The 23,860-nt window shown below is 38.7% G+C and overlaps 1 protein-coding gene across 8 annotated transcripts in view; it reads right to left on the bottom strand.

The window, feature by feature from the left end:
* Nucleotides 1–23,860, bottom strand: part of SEMA4D (semaphorin 4D) — a 167,110-nt gene that overhangs the window by 18,302 nt on the left and 124,948 nt on the right. For 6 of the 8 annotated variants that reach the window (XM_074953100.1, XM_074953099.1, XM_074953098.1 and 3 more), the window contains 3 exons: nt 23,431–23,603; nt 23,036–23,079; nt 18,788–21,610 (listed from right to left, as the gene is read on the bottom strand). In XM_074953100.1, the coding sequence (XP_074809201.1) occupies nt 20,688–21,610; nt 23,036–23,079; nt 23,431–23,603 (1,140 nt within the window). In that variant the 3' untranslated portion in view covers nt 18,788–20,687. Of the gene's footprint in view, nt 1–627; nt 726–1,557; nt 1,768–18,718; nt 21,611–23,035; nt 23,080–23,430; nt 23,604–23,860 lie in introns of those variants that run through there. The other 2 variants (XM_074953104.1, XM_074953106.1) reach the window with 1 other exon arrangement.

Genomic DNA, 23,860 nt, shown 5'->3' with positions numbered 1-23,860 from the left:
GTCCTTGGTGTTGGGGTAAAAGGGATCAGCCAGGAAGCAGCCCTGTGGCTCCAGCTTTCCTTAGCAGCTGTAACAGTCCCTTGGAGGCAGGAGCAGGTGGGCATTATTTACAATAGCCAAATAAGCCCCTGGTCTGTACACTTCTTAGAGAAAGGAATAGATGTAGCGGTAGTGGAAAGCCACTTCAAATCCCCACCCCACATTGGTCCTTTATCAAGGAAAGTTGGGCCTACTGATAGTACCATCCATCTCATAGAATCAAAGGGGAGGAGGAAGGGGAGAGAAAATGTGCTCACTGATTTGTCCTGGTCCTAAGGTGGACTTTGAGTTGATGACAACATATCCAGGTATGATTCAACTGGCTGGAGACAGTTTGGTGTTATCTATAGGAACCTGGATTTCATTCCTAGCATCAACCCCCAAGATCTTAACACCAGAGGAAGGCAATTTTTATCTAGAAGTAACTGAATGACAAGCAGGCAGTACTATATATGGACTACAAATGGAATCCCATCCTGTTCTCTCAGTCCAATATAGTGGTAAGTCAAAAATAAGGATTTTCAGGCTCCTCCCACTCACTCACTTAAACAGCATAGCACAAGACAACATGCATGTCACGAAGCTTACCCAGGTAGTCTTCCAGCTTTGCATCATTGCATGATGTTCACTGACTGCACTTTTCCAGCTGTCATACTCCTTTACCCATCCAGCCTGACCAGCACTATCTGAAAATTGTAAGTAATGAAACAAGCTATATGAATAGGCTGTGATTAAATAGATGAGTATCTGCCATTGACTTCAGGGGAAGCTTTGAAAAACATCTGAGTTAACATCAGTGGAGTTTGGAGAGAATGCTGGTGCTCTCTTGATCCCCAGAATCAGTAGGCACCAGAGCACTTGGCTAGATTTTCAAAAGTGCTGAGAATACAACAGCTCCTATTGCCTTCAGGGAGAGCTGATGGGTACACTCAGCCCCTCTGAAAATCAAGCTCCTTATTTAGGTACCTAGAGATGGATTTAGGAGCCTAATGTTAAGCACCTACTTTTGAAACCCTTCAGCAAGTGCTTATTCTGGAAATTTTACGTGACTTCAGTAATATAAATGGCAGGGGGTTGAAGTAGCTACCAAACACAGTAAATCAGTACTGGAAATATAGAAAGCTGACAGCTGTATTCAGTCAGGAAACTAAAAATCCAAGCTTGTCTAAATGAACATGTTTTATGGTTGTTTCGAAATTACCCGTCAGCAGACTGCCTGTTTTCATAACTCACCAGCTATGTAGTCTAGAAATGAAATCATAACAGCAATCACATTAGTCAATATGGATATGCTATTTATTCCTTCCAGAAACAAATGCAGCCCTCATGGGAATAAGCCAGTCTTTTAAATATTGTGAACTAGGAATCCCTTCTACAATAACATCTGAAGTGGACACTAAATTTACTTAGAAATTAGAGTGTTTTTTTTAATAGTGACAGTCTTCAAGCATGTATATGGTCTTTATAGGTGAGCATCAGGGCCAGGATGAGCAGTGCATACCCACTGCAAGAGCCTACCTTTTCCTTCCACTGTGATGAGCACTTTTGATGATTTATTTCCAGCTTTTGAGAGGACTGAACAATGGTATTCTGAGTTTTCTGCTACAGCATCTTTCACCCAGCTTAGAATATGCACTCTGCCATCAGCCAACGCATGAGATTGCTCACTGACACACACTTCCACTTTCTGTCCATTCTTCGTCCAGACAAAACGTGCATCACTGGGACCTGTGAAAATGTTAGTTTAATTACTGAAGAAACCACTTGTAAGAAATTAAAAATGAAGAGAGTGTCAAATGTAGATTAAAGTGTGATGAAACATTAACATGAAACCCTGAAATTGTGATGATTAGACAGCACCAGATTCTGGATTTTAGAATATAAATAGCTGAAGATGATAAGAACTGTTCTGAGGGCTCTGTTTGTTCTTATGGTTCTTGAGTGCAGTGTGGTCAGAAGACTGGGGACAAAGAGCCAGTGTTGATGATCAAGTAAGAATAAAAGCTTAGCACTCCAACAGAAGAGATTCTCAGGGAATTGTTAAGTGGGAAAGAAACACCTGGATTCTGACATTCTCAAAAGTAGAAGCCACCCCTGGAAGAAGTAACATGATTATAGACTGGACAGTGAGGGAACCTAGGTAATCCCATGTGCAAGAGGTACAGCATTCGTTTTCTTGAAAAGACCAATACCAAGTACAAGCCAGTAGCAGAAAAAAGGCCAGAAACTCAGAGCAGTTGAAGATATTAGGTGTAATGGAAGCAAAATCAGATGAAACAGAAGAGACATCACAAATGTCAGCAGGGTAGTCAGATAAAGGAGGTGAAAAAACTTGGCATCTTAGGGTAAGAGGAGCAGAGGGCAAATAGCTATCTAGCCTTTTTGCCTAATCACCAATATTCATACCAGCCGTGAGGAACAGAATGCAACCAAGCCAAAGATTGACATTGTTTTCTTGGGATAAAGTAAAATGGGGGCTATCAAAGACAAACAAATGCAATTCTGCTTGGTGTGTACAGTTAGGAATTTAGCTGAGACAGATGTAGCCCAGATAAAGAAAACAGGGATGTATGCTATCTTCGGCTTTCCATATCGAAAAACTTTAAAAAAAAAATCCATTACCATTCTGAAGGCAAGTCCTGATGTGCCCATGAGACCTATAATCAAACACCCTTATTGAAGAACAGAGGAGGGAAGATAGCAGTGAGGCAGGTGGTCTTAGGCTTCTTTTTGTTGACAACGAAGGGAGAAGACACCATATTAGAGAGACTTACCTACATTGCAAGGGGTGGATTCACTGACCACTACTATGAACTGTATAATGAGTTGATTTGGATTAGTGATTGTCACATAAGAGAGACACTGACCTAGGTTCAAACAGGCAGACCTTATTAGGTAGGCTTTGCATGGAAAATGGGGAACTTTCACATTAGTGTTCTACCACCACACCCAATGCAGTAGGCATTGTACACATACCAAAAAATCTTCGTCCTTAGCTCGGGTTTCAGTAGACAAAGTGGAGTGGTTTGGAAGTTAAAGGAATAAGAAAAGCTTCCTGTTTGTTAAAATACCTTACACAAATGCAAAGAAACAACAAAGTGGTAGTGAGGATGAATGATGGAGATTATGATCTAATTAAACCTTGATAGGACCATTCTGTAAGAGCAAGATAAAAGGGAAGAGATTGGCACAATATATTTAATAGTACTTAGATACCAGCTGACAATCAAGATGGGAGAGTAAATTATTTGGGAAAAATATATAATGAACTGAAAATACCTAACCCTCAACATCTGCAACAGCCCAGGTGTGCAAGAAGACAATGGAAATGAAAGTTTGCTGGACTATTTGCAGGACACTGGTATTTTAGCTTCCCCAGTATCTGTACAGTAAACTATACACAAAAAATGACAAGGTCAGGATTAAAAAAAAACAAAGGCCACACCAATTCTGTGATTTAGACTGATAATTAAAAGGACTCTTGTGGGACTAATGCCCACAAGAAACTTGAATTCAGTATAGTAGTGAATCGGGCAAGGATAGAGATTTTCTTGCTATTCTTTCTACTGATCCCAGATGTGTCAAAGTCCAAGGATATTTTAATTTCAGGAAATCAAATCTTGGAATTAAAAATTTAGATCCTGATTCTTCAAAGCCTTACGTAGTTTCCTACTGACTTTCTGGCATTGTATTGATAGTAATGTTGCAAGGGACTGCATTCTTCTTGCAAATAAAGAGTAACAAGTTAATGTAGCTTTTACTATCCCTGGAAATGGAGAAGTGAGAAATGATCCACCACAAATATGGAAGATCAGTTTAAAAAGAAAAGGCTGATTCTAACTAAAAGGTTAGAAGACATAAAATGGCCTTTTGCAAATGTCAAGATAAAAAACGCTTGGAGAGAGAAAGTCCATTGATACAGTGGAAGGGATAAATTTAGTAATGACTTCAACAGCTGAGGAAATTAGTTGCTTTTCCAAAATTTCTTAGAGAAATTGAAATTTGACCAATTGAAAGTCTAGAAATACTTGTTAAAAAGAGCAAGCTAGAGAATACTGTGAAAGTTTGAACAGAGAACAGCTACTAGGTAATTGGTTTACTAGTATAACACACTTCATTTTATGACATGTCCCATAAGAATTCATGTGACCTTATCTAATCTTATCTTCCCACTCAGTTGGCATCGTATCATATATATTACTAATCAACTAAATTTAACTATTTGTTGCTTTTAGCAGTGACCTAACCCAGAAGGGGGAAAAGAGATACTAAGCTAGTCTTTGCCTGGTTCACTATTCAAGCTTTTCAACAGTTGCAATATGCATTTTCTTTTAAATGAGCTAGTGTAAAACTATTTAGTGTACTCAAGTACCACAAAGGGTAAGAATGCAGTGTATGACAAGCCATCCTAGATAATACTAACTCTTCTCAAAACCTTGCAAATATACCAGTGTCTGGATAAGTATATATATTTCCATGCAAAAGTAATTGTACAGCAGAATATCAAGATGACTGGCACTAGAAACAACATAAATGGCATACACAAGAAGATGAAGCAACTTATTCCCTTTCCCTCAAAATCCTAATTCTATTCGAAATACAGATCTTCACTCATCCTCTTGCTGTTTGGAAGAGAGGGTCCCGTGATTAGGCCCTTGCTTGGGACTTGGGCTATCGAGGTTCAGTTCTCTGCTTTATCAGACTTCCTGTGTGACTCTGGACAAGTCCCCTCTCTCTGTCCCTGATCTGTAAAATGGCTAAGATACTTCACTATCTCACAAGATTTTTGTGAGCATAAATACGTTAAAGATTGGCAGGTGCCCAGACACCACATAAGCATTTAAGAGTGTCATTTTCAAACAAATGGATTCATAGTAGCTCAGCTACTAACTTTACCAAGTTTGATTTGAGCTACTTACTATCTTGACCTTCTAGAATGTCCCTTTTTCCTACAGTAGTGGGCGGGCCATATCATGAAACAGCACGGTCAATGCAGAAGACCATTTCCTGCAAGCTTATTTTCAATTAATTAGAAATGCAAGTCAGTGTGATTTCATGCTATTTCCCATTTATACTGAAGTGCCAAAAGAGTTGCCAAGCGCCTGCTCTGTTTTCATTACCAAAACAATCTCAATTCTTAAAAATCATAATGGTCTTGGAAAGGCTTCAGACGCTTCAAAAAAGCTGTAGTTTCCAAAAACAAACAAACTTGGGTTTGGCAATCCCTTTAGAAACTTCCTCGTTCTGGTTATCTCACAAGGAGTGTGATCCTGGGTCATCACTCTGGGGAGTCACTGAACAAGTGACTACTTTGCTGTCTTCCCACAAACATCCATCATATGCATAGTCAACAGTACTGGGATTTCCCCCACACACTGCAAGATTTTTGCACATCAGACTTTTACAACAACCAACCAGGATGCAAACAACATGTTTGTGTCCTTTTTGGTCTGCTTGGGAAAGAAAGCTTTACTGGCCTTTCTGCACATTTCACGGTAGTTCAGTCCTGATTCTCTAATCTAATCACATCTTTCACTGTGGTACTTAGTTTCATTTGCTCAGCTTCCCAGAAGCATGCAACAGGTTAAAAAAAAAAAATTGCTAGGAAACATCTTGATCTCCCCAATCTTCTGGGTTACATTAAGTACTATATTATTATTTGCATAAATCTTGATTCAAACACCTATTATGTGTAACTCAGCTTTAACTCTCCAGAATCCTCTGAGATACGTTGTTTCTGTAAGTGATATTTAATAGATTCAATGAAAGAATGTCTGCTAAAGTTTCTTGCAGAGATGTGCTTGTGAATCCAATACAAAGGACTGTGCTTCTTTTTAAATTAGATGATGATACCAGATGATAGAAGTATTGATACTGCTGAGAAATAGTTGGCAATCAGGTGTCATAACTAGAAAATTTATAGTTTCCTTTGTATTTATGAAGTGGGTAGAACACAGATTGAATACAAGAGAATTGCTCACTGAGTGACCATAGAATTTCATATCTTGGGGTCTTCAAACATATTTAAATACTTACATTCAGTTGTTATCCTCTCTTTGTGAGTGCTTGAGAGATTTAAAAAAAGGATTATAAAATGAAAGAAAAGGATCAAATTAATGCATAATAATAGGAGTGCAATATTCATCAGAAGCCATTCTGCACATGTAACCATCAATATAGTAAAACCAACCTTAGGAAATGGACTTTTCAGGGGTGTTATCTCAAAGCCACTGTTTCAAGCAAAGTCACTAGTTAAAGAAAGCCATCAACACTTGGACAACTATTTGGAGATTTACTTGAAAGGAGTAAAATTAATGGTCTGTCATATATTCACATAAAAAAGCCCCACGCACCACTCTCCCAACAAGCACTCATCTTGAGACTGAACTATTCTTTTCCTCTGGAAAGCTCCTCCTGGTCAGTATGGAGTGATTATCTGGGTAGTGAAAAGAAGCTTGCATTACCTGTGTTATGCTTGTGTGCATATATACAAGGCTTCATTTTCCAGAGCTGCCACCCTAGTACATTTCACACAAAGCCAACATTTTTAGACTTAACACCTTTGAAAATCAGAAACTTAAAGTTCCCCCAGCTCCAGTTCACATCAATGGGAGCTGCAGATCCTCATCACCTCCAATTCGGGTTACTTTTTAGGTGCCTAATTAGGCATATAGGTGCCTAACTTTAGTCACTGAAATTTGAAATGTTCTAAATTCCCTTAAAAAATTACAATTTTAAAAAGCAAAGTAAAAAACTCTCCAATGTATGAAGAATACAGCTGCAGATGTTCTACTGGCAACATGCAAGAATACACTTAGAATACTAAAATTCTACTACCAATTTACTGATTATTAAAGGGTTCACTGTATACAAACCTAATCCTGAAACAGAGTGCAGACTGCTTCCAAAAAACCTCTGAGATACTAATTTAAACAGCTCATTGGAATGAGCTGTTTCCTTGACACGAAAAGCAGTAGTACGAGAAAGAAAGATTGCCTGAAGGAGAATATTGGAAAATCCTGGGTCCTGTGGCCAAAAGGCTTCCATGCCTTGCAAAAGAGGGGAAGAAAGTGAACGTCCACCACTTAATGAGCCACTTAAAGATGCATTATGCAGAACACAAGAAATGCTGTCACACTGCCACTACACAATTTAATGTAGTATTTTTCCAGAATCATGCTATTCCTGGAGCTAAAATGAAGAAGCTTAGATCAGGTCTCCCTGAAGGTCACTCTAAGATTATCAAGGATGGAAATTAAATAGTAAAGGAATGTGACTAGTAATCAGGTAAAAGCAAAGAGTGAGCTGCTAGCAAGAATAAACAGCTTAGAGTTGTACCTAGCTAACCTCTAAAAGTCACCAGTGAATTGATATCCAATGAACTTTAGTGATTAATCAGCAATGGCTGCAAGGGAATCAGAGAACCTTCATCTCAGAATAGAAGGGCTTTTGTACTAGCCTAATGAAAATTTACTCTGGCATCTCAGGTGTGTGCTAAAGCAGGATAACAAGAAGGACTCTTTGTACTGATGGTTGGAATGATGAGAGAAAGGCACTATAAAGAGAGCCAATAGAAAAGGGTGTCATTAATGAATGGTGTACAGGTATGGAAGAACAGAAAATATATACAGATAGAAGATGTGGCTGGCAGCCATGGAGCTGGTTCAGAAAAGCCATACAGGAACAGTGACATTTCTTAATCTCAAAAATGAGAGACATCTGGAGTAACAGCTGGTCTACAGGTTTGGTTTGAACTGAACATACTGTACTGCAATAAAAAAAATTAAAACATCAGAATCATTTAGGAATCCCTCATCCAAAACTAGGATTAGGTTTTAACAAACTGTATAATCTGGTTGCAGAAAAAATGATCAGGAGCCACAGGACAGAAAAGTGAAAGGCAAGATTAGTCTTTTCAGAGCAGTGAACAGAAAAAGAGAGCGCATGCGTCAGGTGGAGCAATTCCTGTTACATTAGAAAGGCAACTACCAATACTATACTTTGAACAGAGGGCGAATGAAAACTGGGTGTTAGGCTGAGTGATTCTCTATTTGGAAACTGTAAGGGCTAGATGAGAAGCAGAACTCTTGAGGGCTTGTCTAAATTACCCGCTGGATCGATAGGCAGCGATCAATCTAGCAGGGGTCAATTTATCACGCCTAGTCTAGATGTGAGAAATCAACTGCTGAGAGCGCTCTCCCATCGACTCCAGTACTCCACCAGGGCGAGAGGCGCGGGTGGAGTCGACGGGAGAACGTTAGCCGTCGACTTACCACAGTGAAGACACCGCAGTGAGTAGATCTAAGTACACTGACTTCAGCTACTTTATTCTCGTAGCTGAAGTTGCATAACTTAGATCAATTCCCCCCCTAGTGTAGACCAGGCCTGAGTGAGTCACAGGCTAGCTGATAATGAACTGACACAACTGAAGCAGACATAAGAGCTGTGACTCAGCAAACCCCTGTGAACAAGTAGTAAGAAAACAGGGCACTTGCTGAGGGAAAGGAAGTTTCTTGACATGAACAGATTGCAACAAGTCCAGAGATATGACCTAAAGTGTGGTCTGCTGTTGCGCTTTCCAGATAATGACAAGGAAGATGGTTGTATGGAGGTACCAGCTCCTTACCCTTGTAGAAGAGAAAGTGGACTAGCTTCAATAGAAGCTAAAGTCACAAAGAGAAACATGGGAAAACAGATCTCTCCAACTCCTGGACAGAGGGTTCATTATGTATCATAAAATACTGTTTGTTTCAATTAGCAGCCAATTCATATCTAAAGAACACAACCTGCTGCTTGCACAAAACTGGATTTTTTGTTAAATTACTGCTAAATTTACAGAATAGCTACACTGAAAATGTGTTGATGTCAGCCTTATGGAAAAGATTAAATAGATTGCACATGAGATGCTGCACGTACAAACTAAAAACAATAGAATGTCTCTTGTGGGGAAAAATATCCAGTCACCACTGCACTATACACATGTATGAATGTAAGACCAAGCATCTAACCTGAAGACGGTAAAAAATGCAAAGAGAACAAACCAGAGGACCGCTGACCTGTCTACAAGGCTGGAAAAGTCAGTCCACTTACGACCTATTGCTTCCAGTGTGTCAACAGTATGAGTTTAGGTATCAGCTAGGTGGGTCCAAGAAGGGTCTCACAAAAGGAAACCTACATAGTCGCCTGTAAAAGATAATACATGTTAGAAAGCTGAACACTAGGGATTAGTGGGATTACTTAGTTTCCAGATTATGGGTATTCTAATTTAAAGTACTCTAACAGGTTGGTAGCCTCTTGCATCTAGTAGCAGGGATAAGATGTTCATTTCTTAGTTTAGAGGTAAGGCAAAATAAAGTTCAGCTTCCCAGACTATTTATGGAGAGCATCTACATAGCCACTGTCTGGGGGCAATGGGGAAGAAAAGCATGTACCAAAAAACCCTCTAACTGCGGTGCTCTAAAGTGAACAAGGGAATACGTCCCATCATTTTACCTTCATCTTTTGGAGGAGAGGGGATATGGTGTGAAGAAGGCTAGAGAAGGGCAGAAATTAAGTTTGATCCTTGCGGGGGGGGGGGGGTACATAAAACCTATATACAGCAGGTGAGTGATTTCAGCAGGAACAGTAAAAGTTAATAGGATTTACTCAGGCTCCAGATAATGGAAATACCAGCAGTCTGAAAGGTAAGGATTTTTCATTAAAAGAGCTGATCCTAGCTGGAGGCAGAAAATTAGGTCCTCATTCGTATTCATGACCCAACACTAAGCAAGGACACCTAATCACCCCTTCTAAGAGAGAGAACATGGAAGTTGGCAAAACATATTCTGTTTATAGTCCTCAAATGTTCTTAATATAGTGCCTCATTGCTGCAACATGGGTCCACGCATATCACTGATCAGTAACGCATTTTACAATCTAGGACTGTGAAATCCAAATTCTTACTGGTGCCAAGGGCTTAGGAGTAAATCTTGGCTTGCTAGTCTGGTCTAAGGCACTACAGAACCTATGAGATACACGTTAGGCATGGGGGAGGAGATCAAAGAATGGTTTAAGAACTTTTATCTGTATTACAAAAGAAGAGAGAGGCTAAGATATGAAGTCTAGTAAAACCAATCTCCCAATATTCAGAAAAAGCTATCTACAAAGAACCCCTCTCTCTTCTGAGAGTCTTGGAGTCCACTGCAAGAATCTACACACCATATTTGGGTCAAAAACATACCACAAGGTAACTCAGAGTGCAGACTTTACAAACTAAATTCAGTATATCTGGATGCTTATGTCTTATCCTTTGTCACAGTGTAAGTTTACCACAGCTGATTTTGTAAACAATTTGTTCGTGTGTCTTGCATTGTATGCCAGCTCAAAATATCACTTCCTCCCCCACTTGGAATCTCTTATGAGAGAGACTGAATCACTGATTTTAAATAACATGTGTGAGTGCGCTAGGTTGGCAGTGGGAAAACTGGTATTTTAATAACCAGATCAACTTATGTAACTGAGGCAAAGGCTATGGCTACACTACAGTTTAAGTTGACATAAATTGTGTCACTCATGGGTGTGAATTAGCCACCCTCCTGAGCAACATAGCATGCCAATTTAAGCACCGGTGTGGACAGTGTTAAGTTGGCAAGAGAGCTTCTCCTGCCAACACAGCTACCGTCTCTCACGGGGGCTGGAGTAATTAAGCCAACGGGAGAGCTCTCTCCTGTCAGCTTAGAGCGGCTACACTAGAGACCATACATCTTACCGATCCTAAGTACTGCACTAATCATTATGTAATGCACTAAGCAGCAAAGTGGTAGGTTCATACAGGTATCCAATGGTAAGTTTTCTACCCAAGTTAGAAGGTACACATCATCAGCTGTATATTTGAGTCTCAGGAGATTATTCACTTTCTATAATAGGAACTCAACAGGGTACATTGCCAAAAGAGAGTAGAGATCTCCTTATTAATGTAACACATAGATACCACTCTAAAATTAATTTTAAAAATGTACTTCAGATCTTTGAAGTGTGATCAATAAGGCAGTGATAAAATCCCACTGCAAAGAATCAGATTTCACATTGTCTTGATCTTAACTTCCTTGTTATTATTAGTTACAAAAACCCACCAGATTGATGTACCAACTTAAATTATCCAATCTCTTAACAGTGAATGTGCATCAAATTTATAAACAAAATTCACTGATACTTTGTCGAAAACTAAAATAAAAAATACCACTACCGTTTGTAAGGTGCATTTGAAAACATTACATACATGCTAAGAATAACTATTATAACTACAACACCAGTTCTAACTTGAGAAAAAGACCTCTCGAATTTTTTAAGGGGAAAATGTTTTTTATAGCATTGCCATTTTCACTATGCTGGTTAAGGTAGTAGTTTGGAACATATGAATGGTATACTAGAACAATGTAATCTACTGCTGTACCTAATGATTCAGTAGAAGGGGAAAATCTCAGTGATCCTAGCCAATTGCACAATATTATACTATGGGGGAATTCATTTCTCTCTGATCTCAGCTGCTGATTTATAATTAGGGCCCTACCAAATTCACAGCCATGAAAAATGCGTCACTGACCATGAAACCTTGTCCCCCACCCGTGAAATCTGGTCTTTTGTGTGCTTTTACCCTATACTATACAGATTTCACGGGAGAGACACGTGTTTCTCAAACTGGGGCTCCTGACCCAAAAGGGAGTTGCAAGGGGGTTGAAAGGTTATTTTAGGGGGGGTCACAGTATTGCCACCCTTACTTCTGCGTTTCCTTCAGAGCTGGGTGGCCGGGCAGCGGCGGCTGTTGACTGAGGGCTCAGCACAACAGGCGGCAGCGCAGAAGGAAGGGTGACAATACCATACCAGGCCATCCCTACTTCTGCGCTGCTGCTGGCAGCTGCTCTACCTTCAGAGCTGGGCTCCCGGCCAGCAGCCGCCGCTCTCCAGCCGCCCAGCTCTGAAAGCAGTGCCGCTGCCAGCAGCAGCGCAGAAGTAAGGGTAGCAGTACCGCAACCCCCTCCCCCACAACTCCTTTTTGGGTCAGGGCCCCTACAGTTATAACACCGTGAAATTTCACATTTAAATAGCTGAAATCATGAAATTTACAATTTTTTAAATTCTGTGACTGTGAAATTGACCAAAATGGACCATGAATTTGGTAGGGCCCTATTTATGTCCCAAAGAGGGATGATATAACCCTTGTAATTCTTACCCTGTTGATTCAGAGTTTATACAATTTAGGCCTAACGTGCTCCAGGCTAAATTTGTAAACAACCATCTAGGGGCTGGAGGATGGTACAGACTTTTAAGGAAAACATTCACTTAAAATGAACCAACAATGATAATTGTCCCCATTGCAGTTATTTCTTTTAGGGTTCCAGGTTATACTGCATTCAGTTTTGTCTTCAAATGTATCAATGTATAGCAACTGTCAGTCTAACAAGGGAGCTGTTTTCTGTTTGTTCAGATCTACCATTATCACCAAGAATTTAAAAACATTACATTAATTTCAAAGGTTTCCGTGAAGATGCTGTTAACTGACTAGATATTTTTCCAGAAAGGGGGAGGCAAAAAGAGGTGTGGAATAATATTGGCACTTAGAATTGTTTTGCATACAAGATAGGTGTGATCGGTCAAAGCAGGGTCACTGGTCTCTGAAACAGGAAGTGCTCAGTTAACATTATAATGAGTCAAGAACAACTGTAGGCTCTCAATGAATTTGAGACATAAACCAACAAAAGCAAAGACATTCTTAGTCTAGTTTAACAGGACTACATGCTTTTGATGCAAGTCTGTCTTCAATACGAATTTAGTTGGTTGTGTAAGCTTGAGTGACCAGCTTTCAGGCCTTGTCTGTTAATATGTAATAGGGACAGTATTTTTCAGCCTTGCAGGTTACCTTTGATACTAAAAACAAAAAAGAAATAAGGGGACACAGATGTATATGTAAGGCATAAAGATATCTCAGTAAAGATCAAGCTCCATCAGATTACTATATCCACAGAGGCTGATATTAAATAGTCCTGGGCAGTCAGCTTCAGATTAGAAACAAAAGGTTTAGGGACAACCTAATACGAGAGAGAGGATATAAAACTGGTTAGCAAGTTCAAATTTAGCATCCCCGCATGAAGATAAAGATAAACCAAGCATGGATTAATAATGACTGTGCAGATTAAAGTCAAGGGTATGGGCTGTAGCAAAGAAAAAGCACCACATTATTTTATACTCAAAATTAATTTACTGTCCATAAAAATGTTACAGTAAAACCTCAGAGTTATGAACTGCTCGGGAAGGGAGGTTGTTCGTAACTCTGAAATATTCATAACTCTGAACAAAACATTATAGTTGTTCTTTTAAACATTTACAACTGAACATTGACAATACAGCTTTGAAACTTTACTATGCAGAAGCAAAATTCTGCTTTTAACCTTCTTAATTTAAATGAAACAAGCACAGAAACAGTTTCCTTACCTTATCAAATCTGTTTTTTAAACTTTCCCTTTATATTTAATAGTTTACATTTAAACACTGTGCCGTACTGTATGAGCTTTTTTTATTTGTCTCTGCTGCTGCTTGATTGCGTACTTCCAGTTCCAAATGAGCTGTGTGGTTGACCCGTCAGTTTGTAACTCTGGTGTTTGTGACTCTGAGGTTCTACTGTACAGATAAAACATTTTAGGAAGTATTCAAATACTTTTTTTCTAAGGGATTGGATGACTCTAGAAGACATGAGGCTTTTCACCTCTAAGTTATAAATTTGATTTAGGAACAGCTTGTTTATGAGCCATCTGACGGCTGCTCAGTATTCTCAAACTCTGATCTATGAACCACTACTATTGAGCTTTCAACTGGTCCACAGAAGTAATAATTAAAAACCATGTACTGATGGGAGGTAAACTCCAGGAATAGCCACTCTCAGAGAAGGAGAAAGCTTGTGTGGAGGTGTATATTGTTTTATTCTTTTGGATTATCAATAAAGCCAAACCTCAGGCATTTGTCTGAACACTAGCTCAGGCGTGGCCTGTTGAGGACATGATAGACATACATTCTCTCCAGAGTTATGGGTAACACAATCTGAAGTATTCTCAAAATAACTGTGAGGCTTGTAGGGTAACGTCTACACAGACTGAGGCAACGAGCCTCCCGGCCCAGAGCAATGGACTTGGGCTAGTGGGACTCATACTAGTGCTCTAAAAATAGCTGCCTTGACAGCTCTCTGAAGTTGCAGGTGGGGCTGGAGCTGAGCCTTTGCAGCCCAGGGATAGGGGTGGGCTTCAGAACCCGAGCTCCAGCCTGAGCCACAACTTCAAAGTGCTGTCTACGCAACTGTCAGCCTTGGCTGGGAGACTCGCTGCCGCGGCCTGTGGACACGTACCCTAAAGCAGAAGTTTAAAACAAGAAGCGTAGAAATGTTTGCAATGGTAATTCAGTGGAAGCAATATTTGTCCTGAAAAGTGAGAAAGAATAGCCTTCAGAAGTCATTTGTGATTTTAAAGAATTATGGGTCTTTTTTCCCAGTAATATTACAGTTGAGGTTTAAGGGAGGACGGGGGACTATTTGTTTGCGCCATATTTTGATAAAGTGACCCTCACATGGTGATGTGCCCAATCAGGGCAAAGTAATTAAAGGGCTTATTACCTGATTAAGGTATAAATAGCTCCTTTAAAATCTGCTGCTGAACTTAGGGAGCATTTATTGTCATTCACATGGGGTTGTCACTCAGGCTGGAGAGTTGGGAAAAAATAGTAATGGAAAACCTTCAACTTCAGAGAAAAACATCTAGGGAAGGCAGTTAGAGTCCCCAAAACAATGAAAAGCAATACTATCTGAACCTGAAAGCCAACACCACAAGGTTTCTCCCCATTACCGCTAGACCACTTAAACCTTCATTGACTCTGACCTGTTTTTATTCTTTTAGTAAAATGAGAACAAACATAATATATAACTGTAATCACCATTAACAAAAGGAGCTGTATAGCTAGCTATCTGTACCCTCTAGTAGCTCAACCCCATACAGAGATTAATGAGTCTGCTACTGCCTGTGAACTAATGAGCCTGATCCCTTAGCTCAAGAAATACAGCCTCATGATTTTACATTCAGCAGTGTCCTGGGTCAGTCCTCACAAACAACCAATTATTACAGAAGGAAAACTTACAAAAGAGTGTCCTTCCAATCCCATTTCTTAACCTCATTAAAACTTCCACTAATGACAGCCACCAAGCTCTGGGAGGCTCCTGATAAATGTTGGCTTCCCAGATATGATGTCCAAAATCAAGAGAGAACTCTCTTATGGCATGATTATATGAGTCTGTTCAGAAAGAACATTAGCTAATTCTTCCTGCCATTACAAATAATGTTAAATGTGGAACACATCACTCCATTGCTCTCTGGACTTTCTCCAGAAATGTTCAATGAAGCTGTGAAGTAAAGATTAAATTCCATTAAGGTAAATTATAACTACCTCGAGCGGGTAGACAAACTACAACCAGAAAACTCCCATTAATAAACAACAAACTTCATCAGTGTCCATAGTGTTCCTGCTTGTTTTTTAAACATCTACTTTAGTCAGCTCATGCTCGAGTGATGGGATAGAGTAATATATTTATCTTTATATTCACCCTCCCTTGGTGACTGTTCCTAATGATACAGGATTAAAACGGGGGAAATTGGCAGATGACTGTTACACCATCGATGACATACTACATTTTAACAAATAAATACTTATAATTTCTCCAAACTTAGGCCACAATCTTGCAATTGCAAGTGCAGATCGTAGCATCTCTATGAAGTCCTACTGACTACAACAGAACTCTGGAGCTGTGCATGTTGGCAGATCCTGATGCAGGCATAAGTGGCAGTAAAATGACAAATAACCCCTTCAATAGGTTGCACATCTCTGGGGCTGGTGTTTGCCTGGAGCAGCCTGCCATGACACACCACTGAATATTGTGGAAAAGTTAATCATTTTGTGGTAGAGAGAGTGAGTGAGTGTGTGTGGGGAGGGGGGCTCAACCAGTGAAGGAGAAGGAACTATAATTGTCCCACCTATGAACTTACTTTACTATTTTTAAACAAAATTCTCTGTTGGTAATAGCCAAAACCCTTGTGTCCTAGACCTGAATTCTTCACCAGAAACCCCAGAATCATGTGGCACTCTGCCCCCTCCAGCCGATTCCCCCTAACAGGAGTATAGCATTCTTTTTGTTATTAAATTCAATTTATTTTAGTATGCGCCAAAGCTTGTTTACAACATGCTGCAAATTTCTAAATCCACAGAGAGTTGTTGCATTATAGAGATTATCAGGGGAAGCTGGAGATTTGGCAGGTGGGTGACCAACTGTTTGGTCTTCTAGGACCCTGGATAACATAGGAGATTTTGTTCTTTTGTAACCAGCAGGCAGTTTAGGCTTTTGGTAATGGGAAGAACTGCATCCTTTTGGACAGCAGAGGTGACTTTAATTTTGGGGTAGGAAGATAGGAATTCTTTCCTCACCTCAGCAAAATTTGACAACTAGCTCTCCCCCCTGTACCCATGCTGCTGCTAAAATGTTCAGCCGTGACCTCGTGAGCAATGTTTCCATTTAAGGTATATTATAGTAAGTCTTCAGTGTCAATAGGACCTTGAGATGAGTGGGAGAAGTTCATACCTTTTAGAACTATTGCTTCAAGGTGTTTGCAGACTTGGACAGAGATCATTTACACTGAATTCACATTCAACTGTTTTCTTCCCCACTTAATTTTTTAAAAATAAAGCATAGATTCTGGAGTGCAGTTATGTGGTAGTTTATGTGGCTGCATTATACATGCGCTCCTGCTTCTTTGAAACGATAGCATTTATTTCTCCACCTGGAAGACAGGATCCTAGGCTAGATGGACCTTTGGTTCGACCCAGTATGGCTGCTCTTATGTTCACCCAGGCCATGTTATTCTTCTCTGTGTAGCAAAACACCACATTTTGTATCGCATGTAGTACTGCGGGCAATATGACTCCTTTATGGTGACTTCTAAGTAAGATGCCACCAATATTCTCTGCAAGAATGCAGTCTGCTCTTAATAGAAAGCTTGTTAGATAACTAGTGCTGCTCAGCAGTAAAAGCAGCATACACCGTTTTCAGAAGGTCCTGCAAAGTTGTGGCCACTGCTTCAGTTTGGTGATTTTGTCATTTTTCAGCAGTGGAATGTGCCCATTCTGCCAGCTGAAGATTCCTAATGTTTCAGAGGAAAGCAAACAGCGCCAGCCTCTGCAAAAGGCCCAATAGTTCAATGCTCTCTTTTGAACCCCACAGGTGGCTAAGTTGACACCCTGAATAAAAACACATTTCGTTTTCCCGTATCATTGTTCTCGCCTGCAGAATTTCAAAAGTAAAAATTTATGACATTAACCAGCTCTTTTCAACTATTTGTCTCTACCTTCTGTGAATTCCATAGACTGGCTTTAAGAAAGAATTCCTTTTGTTTTAAATTTACTGCCAATTTTTTTTTAATTATAATTTATATTTGAGAGAGAGAGAGAGCACATGAAAACAAGTTAGAACAGACATTTCCAAATACCAATTGAAGAGACACTACATTGGTTAAAAAACAATTTTTAAAAATAAACAAGTTTCCTACCTACATTACTAACATCAACTTAGATTATTGAAACAAAGAATATTTACACATTTTCTTTTTACTATTTATGCTGTTTGCTCTTTGCATTTCCTCATCTTGGACAATAACATAATTATTTTCACTTTAGTTTATAATAATCTTAAACTTGCTACAACATTTGTATCGCAAACACTGAAAGAAATGTTTGTTAAACAGTTTCCACTAACATTTTTTTTTAACTTACGGAAAAATGGCCTTCAATTTTGTAAAGATTTATTTTATAAAACAAAATATTTTGATCAAGTTTGATCTGAAAGTTGTCCATTAAGAAACATGAAACATATGCAGAGGCACAGCAAAATGAAAAAAATGCCTTACTTCTAGGGCTAACAGTCTACCAAACACTTTCAAATCTATTCTTCAAATCAGAAGATAAAAGCGTTTAAGAACATATTTCTACATGTTTCGTTTCACGCTCCAAAACCCCCAAAGTAAAATTCTTTTAACTCCAAACAGGACAAATTCTGTACCACATACCTGTTAAAGACAAACTATGAATTTCTGAAAAAATAATAGCTTTGGCCTCAGAGTTACAGCTTTCAGCTGACGTATACTGTGACATGAAAGATAGCAAAATAAGAAGAATTTTACCAGACCAAAAAAATATGAAAAGTAATCGGTCAGGTCTAGGTAATGTTCAACTCAAATAAATGCAAGCCAGTAAAATTATATAATGAAAAAAAGATCATATAAACCGTGAGACTGAAAATGTTTATTCATGTGAGTGAATTTACATATGGAAAGCCACTATTCAGCAAACTACTTAAGCACATGAATAATTTAATTAAAGGCAAGGGACTATTACATGCTTAATGATAAGGGCATGCTTAAGTATCTTGCTGAGCTAAGGCTGAAGCATTTACAGTACAGAATTCAGGCCTAATCCTGAAAGATACTAAACACCCTCTGCAGCCACTGATTTCAGGACAGATCCTTAGACTTCCACATTCCATTTATTAATCAGGACATGGGGATGGATACAAAATATGCAATGGAGAAAGTGTTGGTTTACAGAGGGTCTTCTTACTTACCAGTGGCTTGACAGAAGAGGTGAAAGGTCCCCTGGACACTAACATGCTGTGCCTGGTCACTTAGGAAAGGTGGTAACAACATGACCATTACAAGCTCTGTGCTAGCCCAAACATCAGGCATGGTATTGGTGGGTGAAGGAGGTGAATCACTTCCCACACAGGACAAAAAGGAGGTACCAGTAGGAGGGAAAGGTATAGAAGATGAGGCTGTGTGACAGAAGAGGACAGAAAAGAAAAAAGAGGGCACTAAGGAAAAAAGTTTTAAGAAATACATAACACACTGAAGAAATAATGCAAAAAAGGACACATGAGTTTTAGAAGGATGACAAATAAAAATCACTAGATTCCTGAAAATGAGCTCTATTCACTATCTACCCCCTAGGAATTTGAAGCTGAAGAGAAAACCTCTGTGAAATTCATTACAGAAGTCAAATTAAAGAAAAGCACAACTTAAGGCTTTACAATATTTAAAGTGGTTTCACTATGTACGCTGGATGAAAGTCAAGGATATAATACAACTTATTTTAATATTTATTCTGTTGCTTTTCATATGTACATGATTAAAAATAGAAAAATAAAACCAAACTGAATCTTATAAAATATAAACTGTTTACACTAAGATGATCTATGTTTGAATGAGAGGTCAACAAAAACAACAAAAAGAAGCCTGGGCATACTGCTATTTACTCTGACAATTCTATTTCTAACAACATTTACAGAAAGACACAATGGAAGAAACAATTCTTCAGAACTGTACCGCACAAAAAACTTTTACAGACAAATAGTGCCGCTGTTAACCAGGTTTAGAATGCTTGTACTTTTTCCACTTGCAGGCATGATTCATGTGACAATTCAGCTAACCAATTCTTTTGAGCAACTCCAGTTTCAGTCTCCAGTTGCATACGAGATTGGTGGAAGTTATCCAGAAATAGTGTAAAATTGCAAAGACTTCGTTTTTAAAGAGAAGTTCAGTTACTTTTGAGTATAAAAAAAACTGCAGTGTTGTCTTGTCTAGCTATCAACTGCAGCAAGTTTCCCCCATTCAATTATTACATCTAATTCTTCTAATAAATTCTGAATTGGTTCCACAGCGCAAAAACCTCTCAGAGAGGCATGGCTAAGTGACAGCTGCTTCCTGTGCCATTTCACTTAAAAAAAAAAAATCTAGTTTTATATAGCAACAGAATGCAATGGTGTCCATCTTGTTGGTTTTTTTTTTAAATCTTACCTATGTTCCTGCAATCCCGAAAAAATAACATTATCTATTCAAATGACTGTTGTACCTAAATTTCTAGAAAGCAAAAAGATAGCACTTAAAGCAAAGATTATCCCTGAGAATCTTAAGCAAATCAAACCAGCTCTTTCCCAATGCACATTTAAATCTAAAAGGTACACAAACAGCAATTTTTTAAAATTAATTCTGAAACCCATTAAAGCTACCCAACTTGCCAACAGACTCAAAACATTATACTAAGAATAAGAATCACTAGAAGCAAAGAAATGTCCCAATCGGGACAAAATGCTATAATTTACCAATCTGATAAACTAAACTTCATTTCCAATTTGGAATTAAAATGAAATTAGTTTTTTTTAAAATGGCAGCTAAAATATGTGCAGACTGGAAGTATTTTATTTAGTTGATTGCATTAGAGAGTCATTTTTATTGTATGGAAGGAAAGGGATTAAATAAAACAGTAATTGCATTTGCAACTGTTAAAAGTACTCTGAAAAATCCTGGAACAAACATGGTGATCTGCAACTGGCCATTTTTTAAAAACCATGAAATACGATTATCGGATACACCAGTACTTTGTTTTCTACTCTAGCGAGGTTTGAAACTGGCGTGCTGAATCTTTTAAGCGCACATAACCCTCTATGGCTAAGTTGTCACATCCAAAGTATCCGTGCTCAAATAATTAACCGTAAGAACCACAGTTATTTTTATGATTAATGTGGAGGAATTTCTCCTTCAGTCACCCTCTGCATCTGAGTCAGCATATTTTAGTTCACACTTAACATCAAAAGGTTTGTCCTTGACTTCTTTGTGAGCCTGCGAGGAGACATCATCATGTTGAACCTGGCCATTTCCACAATCTGGTTCAGTCTCATATCCAGTGTCATGAGCTGGCTTTGGCTGCTCTCCAGTTTGATTCTGGATAATGCCTTGCTCCACTAGAGTTTCTTTTACACTTTGCTCACAATCAGAAAAATCTGATTTGGGTTTTTTCTTACCAAGTAACATAGCAGAGCGGAATTTTAAACACTGGCCTGGTAAATAGCCTTTGTAACAGTTGTAGGACAACAGACTTAGGAAGAGAACAAAAAAGAACAGAAAGAGAAACATTAAAAGGAAATTATCATTTGACTTTAAGAACATTGTCTTTTCGGGGACTCCATCAGGAACAGAATTGAAGATTTCAGGGTTGGAGGCTGCGCTTGTTAGGATGGGGCTGATTGGCTTTGTAATTATCCTTCCTGTTGTTATTGATATAATCTGGGTGGTCGAAGTTTGAGCAGTAGACCCTTCTGTTGGTACAGTTGACATTTTTGGTACATCGGTATTACCTTCTGTCTGTGTTGCTGGTTGGATTGGACCCACAGTACTAGGCTGGATTTTTTTCAGTTTCAAGACATGTTTAGCCACCACTTGAGAAAATTTCTTATTCTTCACTTTTTCTTCTGACAAACACTGATAAATACCACTATCTCCTTCTGATAAATTGAAGATGAGCAATGCTTTCTCCAGAAGACGATACTTGGGGCTCTCAACTTTCAATACATCATCTTTGAATTTCCAAACTACCTGCGCCAGGTTGGATTTTTGAGAACATTTGAGTTCTGCTGTGCTCCCATGCTTGAATGTATGCTGCAGAGAATTCTCTCTTACTTTATCTGGAACATCAAAATAAATTTGCAAAGTATCAGCAATGATTTTTGATTGCATTAATCCCTATAGTTTCATGATTCTGATAGTCGTAATGGAAATATAAAGTTTACTCCATGAAGTCTACCTCTATTCCTCAGTTTGAAACAGGATTACATCACCAACTAGGTACTTTTTAGTTCACACCAGCAGGGTCTACACAGGACAGTTAGAGCGCAACACTTCAGAGTGCTCTCCAGATCAAACCCTCTTAGTCCAGACTGTGGTGATGGGTAGACAAGCCCCTAGGCCATGAAGACATTCAAAGTCTGAACAAACCACCAAACAACAGCTATGCCTGAGATACTGAAGATACTGAGGGATATAAAACCTCAGGCTTTAGGATTTACACTAACTTCTTAATTTAGGAATTAGGATTAGGCCTTTACAGGGTAGATTATCCCACATCTTCCTATTAAGGAGTGTCTTGCACCTTCCTCTGAAGGACCTGATGCTAGCCACTTTTAGAGACTGCCAGGATATTGGCCTAGATGGACCACAGGTCTAATCCCATATGGTAATTCTTATGTGTAAGTAGTACGTTTTTGAGTAGGTAAATATTGTAAGCATCTAAAAGAAATCGACATATGATATTGATATTACTCAGAAATACCACTTATCAGTTGTAATACACTAACCCCCCCACACCTAAACAAAACACAATTTAAAAAAACAACATATACACAAAACATACAGCATGATAAAGCTAATCAATCAGCAAATAGCATTCTGAAAGTGATCCATACAGTGCTTGATTTAATAATAAACATGGTAAGTAAACCCTTTGAAAGCCTCAGCTACTGCAATGTAAGTCTCCTGGAATCCTAATTCTCCCCAAGGATTCCTTGATGTGGTGACAGCAGCAACACACACATTACAAAAAAAGAAAAGCTGTGATTATTTGAGCTTTCAATACCCTGGAGCTACTCTAGATATCTGCTCAGTGGTATTCAGAACCTTTCTCCCAACCATAAATCAGTTTATCTGAAGATCATTTCCTTTGCTCTAACCATAATAATCAGGTATTTCTTAACACTGCCATTAAAATTCCCAAGTCAGCTAATAAGCATCAAGAATGTAATTAAGGACTCCAATGTAATTCCTTATGGCAAACATCATTCTCATTCATAAGCAGTAGCTGCAATGGCACACGTTCACTGTATTATTGCACTGACTGTAACACTATGCAATGTATGTCTATCAATACAGACATTCTAAGATAATACATATATTGTACAGATTCTCAAATACAATATATACAACTTAAGTTTAAACACATGAAATGGAAATGCACCTTGATAAATAAAAATATAAAACAAATGAATAAACATGACAGTTTAAATGCACCACATATTTATTTTTTAAATCACTTTTATAAAAAAAACAAAACTTACCAGGGCAGGAAGAGGCATCACCACCTATGTTCTGAATCCAATCCCTATACAAATTAATCAAGCATTAGAAGTTGTAATCATATATTCCTCACCACCACCCCATGATTAAAAGGATCAGGATAATGATGATGCTTAAATTATGCAGACAATAGTCAACTAATAGGAAAATCTATGTTTAAAGATACACCGCGTGCATGGACCATGAATATAAGTAAATTGTTACAGCGTGCTTCTTGTTCATTAATGTCAACTGGACTTTTTAAAATTAAAAAAATTATAAATGATAAATAAGGTAACAAGTGTATCAATATTACATAATTTTGTCAGGGAATATTCACACTACAAATGTAGAGTTTCTTATTGCTAATCGCAGGACAGTCAACAGGTGCTATTACCTTTCAATTTCATCTTCTTTAAGAATATTAATACAGGAGGCTTCATGTGATTTCCAAGCACAGTAGGGATCTCTAGCTAGAACACAGTCAACACAAGTGCTGTACTTGTCACAGAGTGCAACGGGAGACTGAACCACACCAGAATTGGAACCTGCATAGAGATACCTTTTGCCCTGCGGATGTAACAGAGAGAGATCGTCCACAATCATCCTCTGGAAATCAGGTAACAAACATATTACATTCATTCATTAACCACATTCTTAAGACTTGCAGGCAGAGAACAAGAGGACAGCCAAGAAAATGATGGATAGACCATCTACAGGAGGACAGAGTGGATATGGGGCAAGCATTGGACCAGCAAGCCTGGAAAATACTGATCCAGTGACCCAGCCCAGTTAGCTAAGGAAAAAAAAAAAAAGGGGGGGGGGGG

Source organism: Natator depressus, chromosome 5, assembly GCF_965152275.1.
Source record: "Natator depressus isolate rNatDep1 chromosome 5, rNatDep2.hap1, whole genome shotgun sequence".
Lineage (NCBI taxonomy): Eukaryota > Metazoa > Chordata > Testudines > Cheloniidae > Natator > Natator depressus.
The sequence above is the reverse complement of the archived record's forward strand: the minus strand, read 5'-3'. Positions and strand labels throughout refer to the sequence as shown.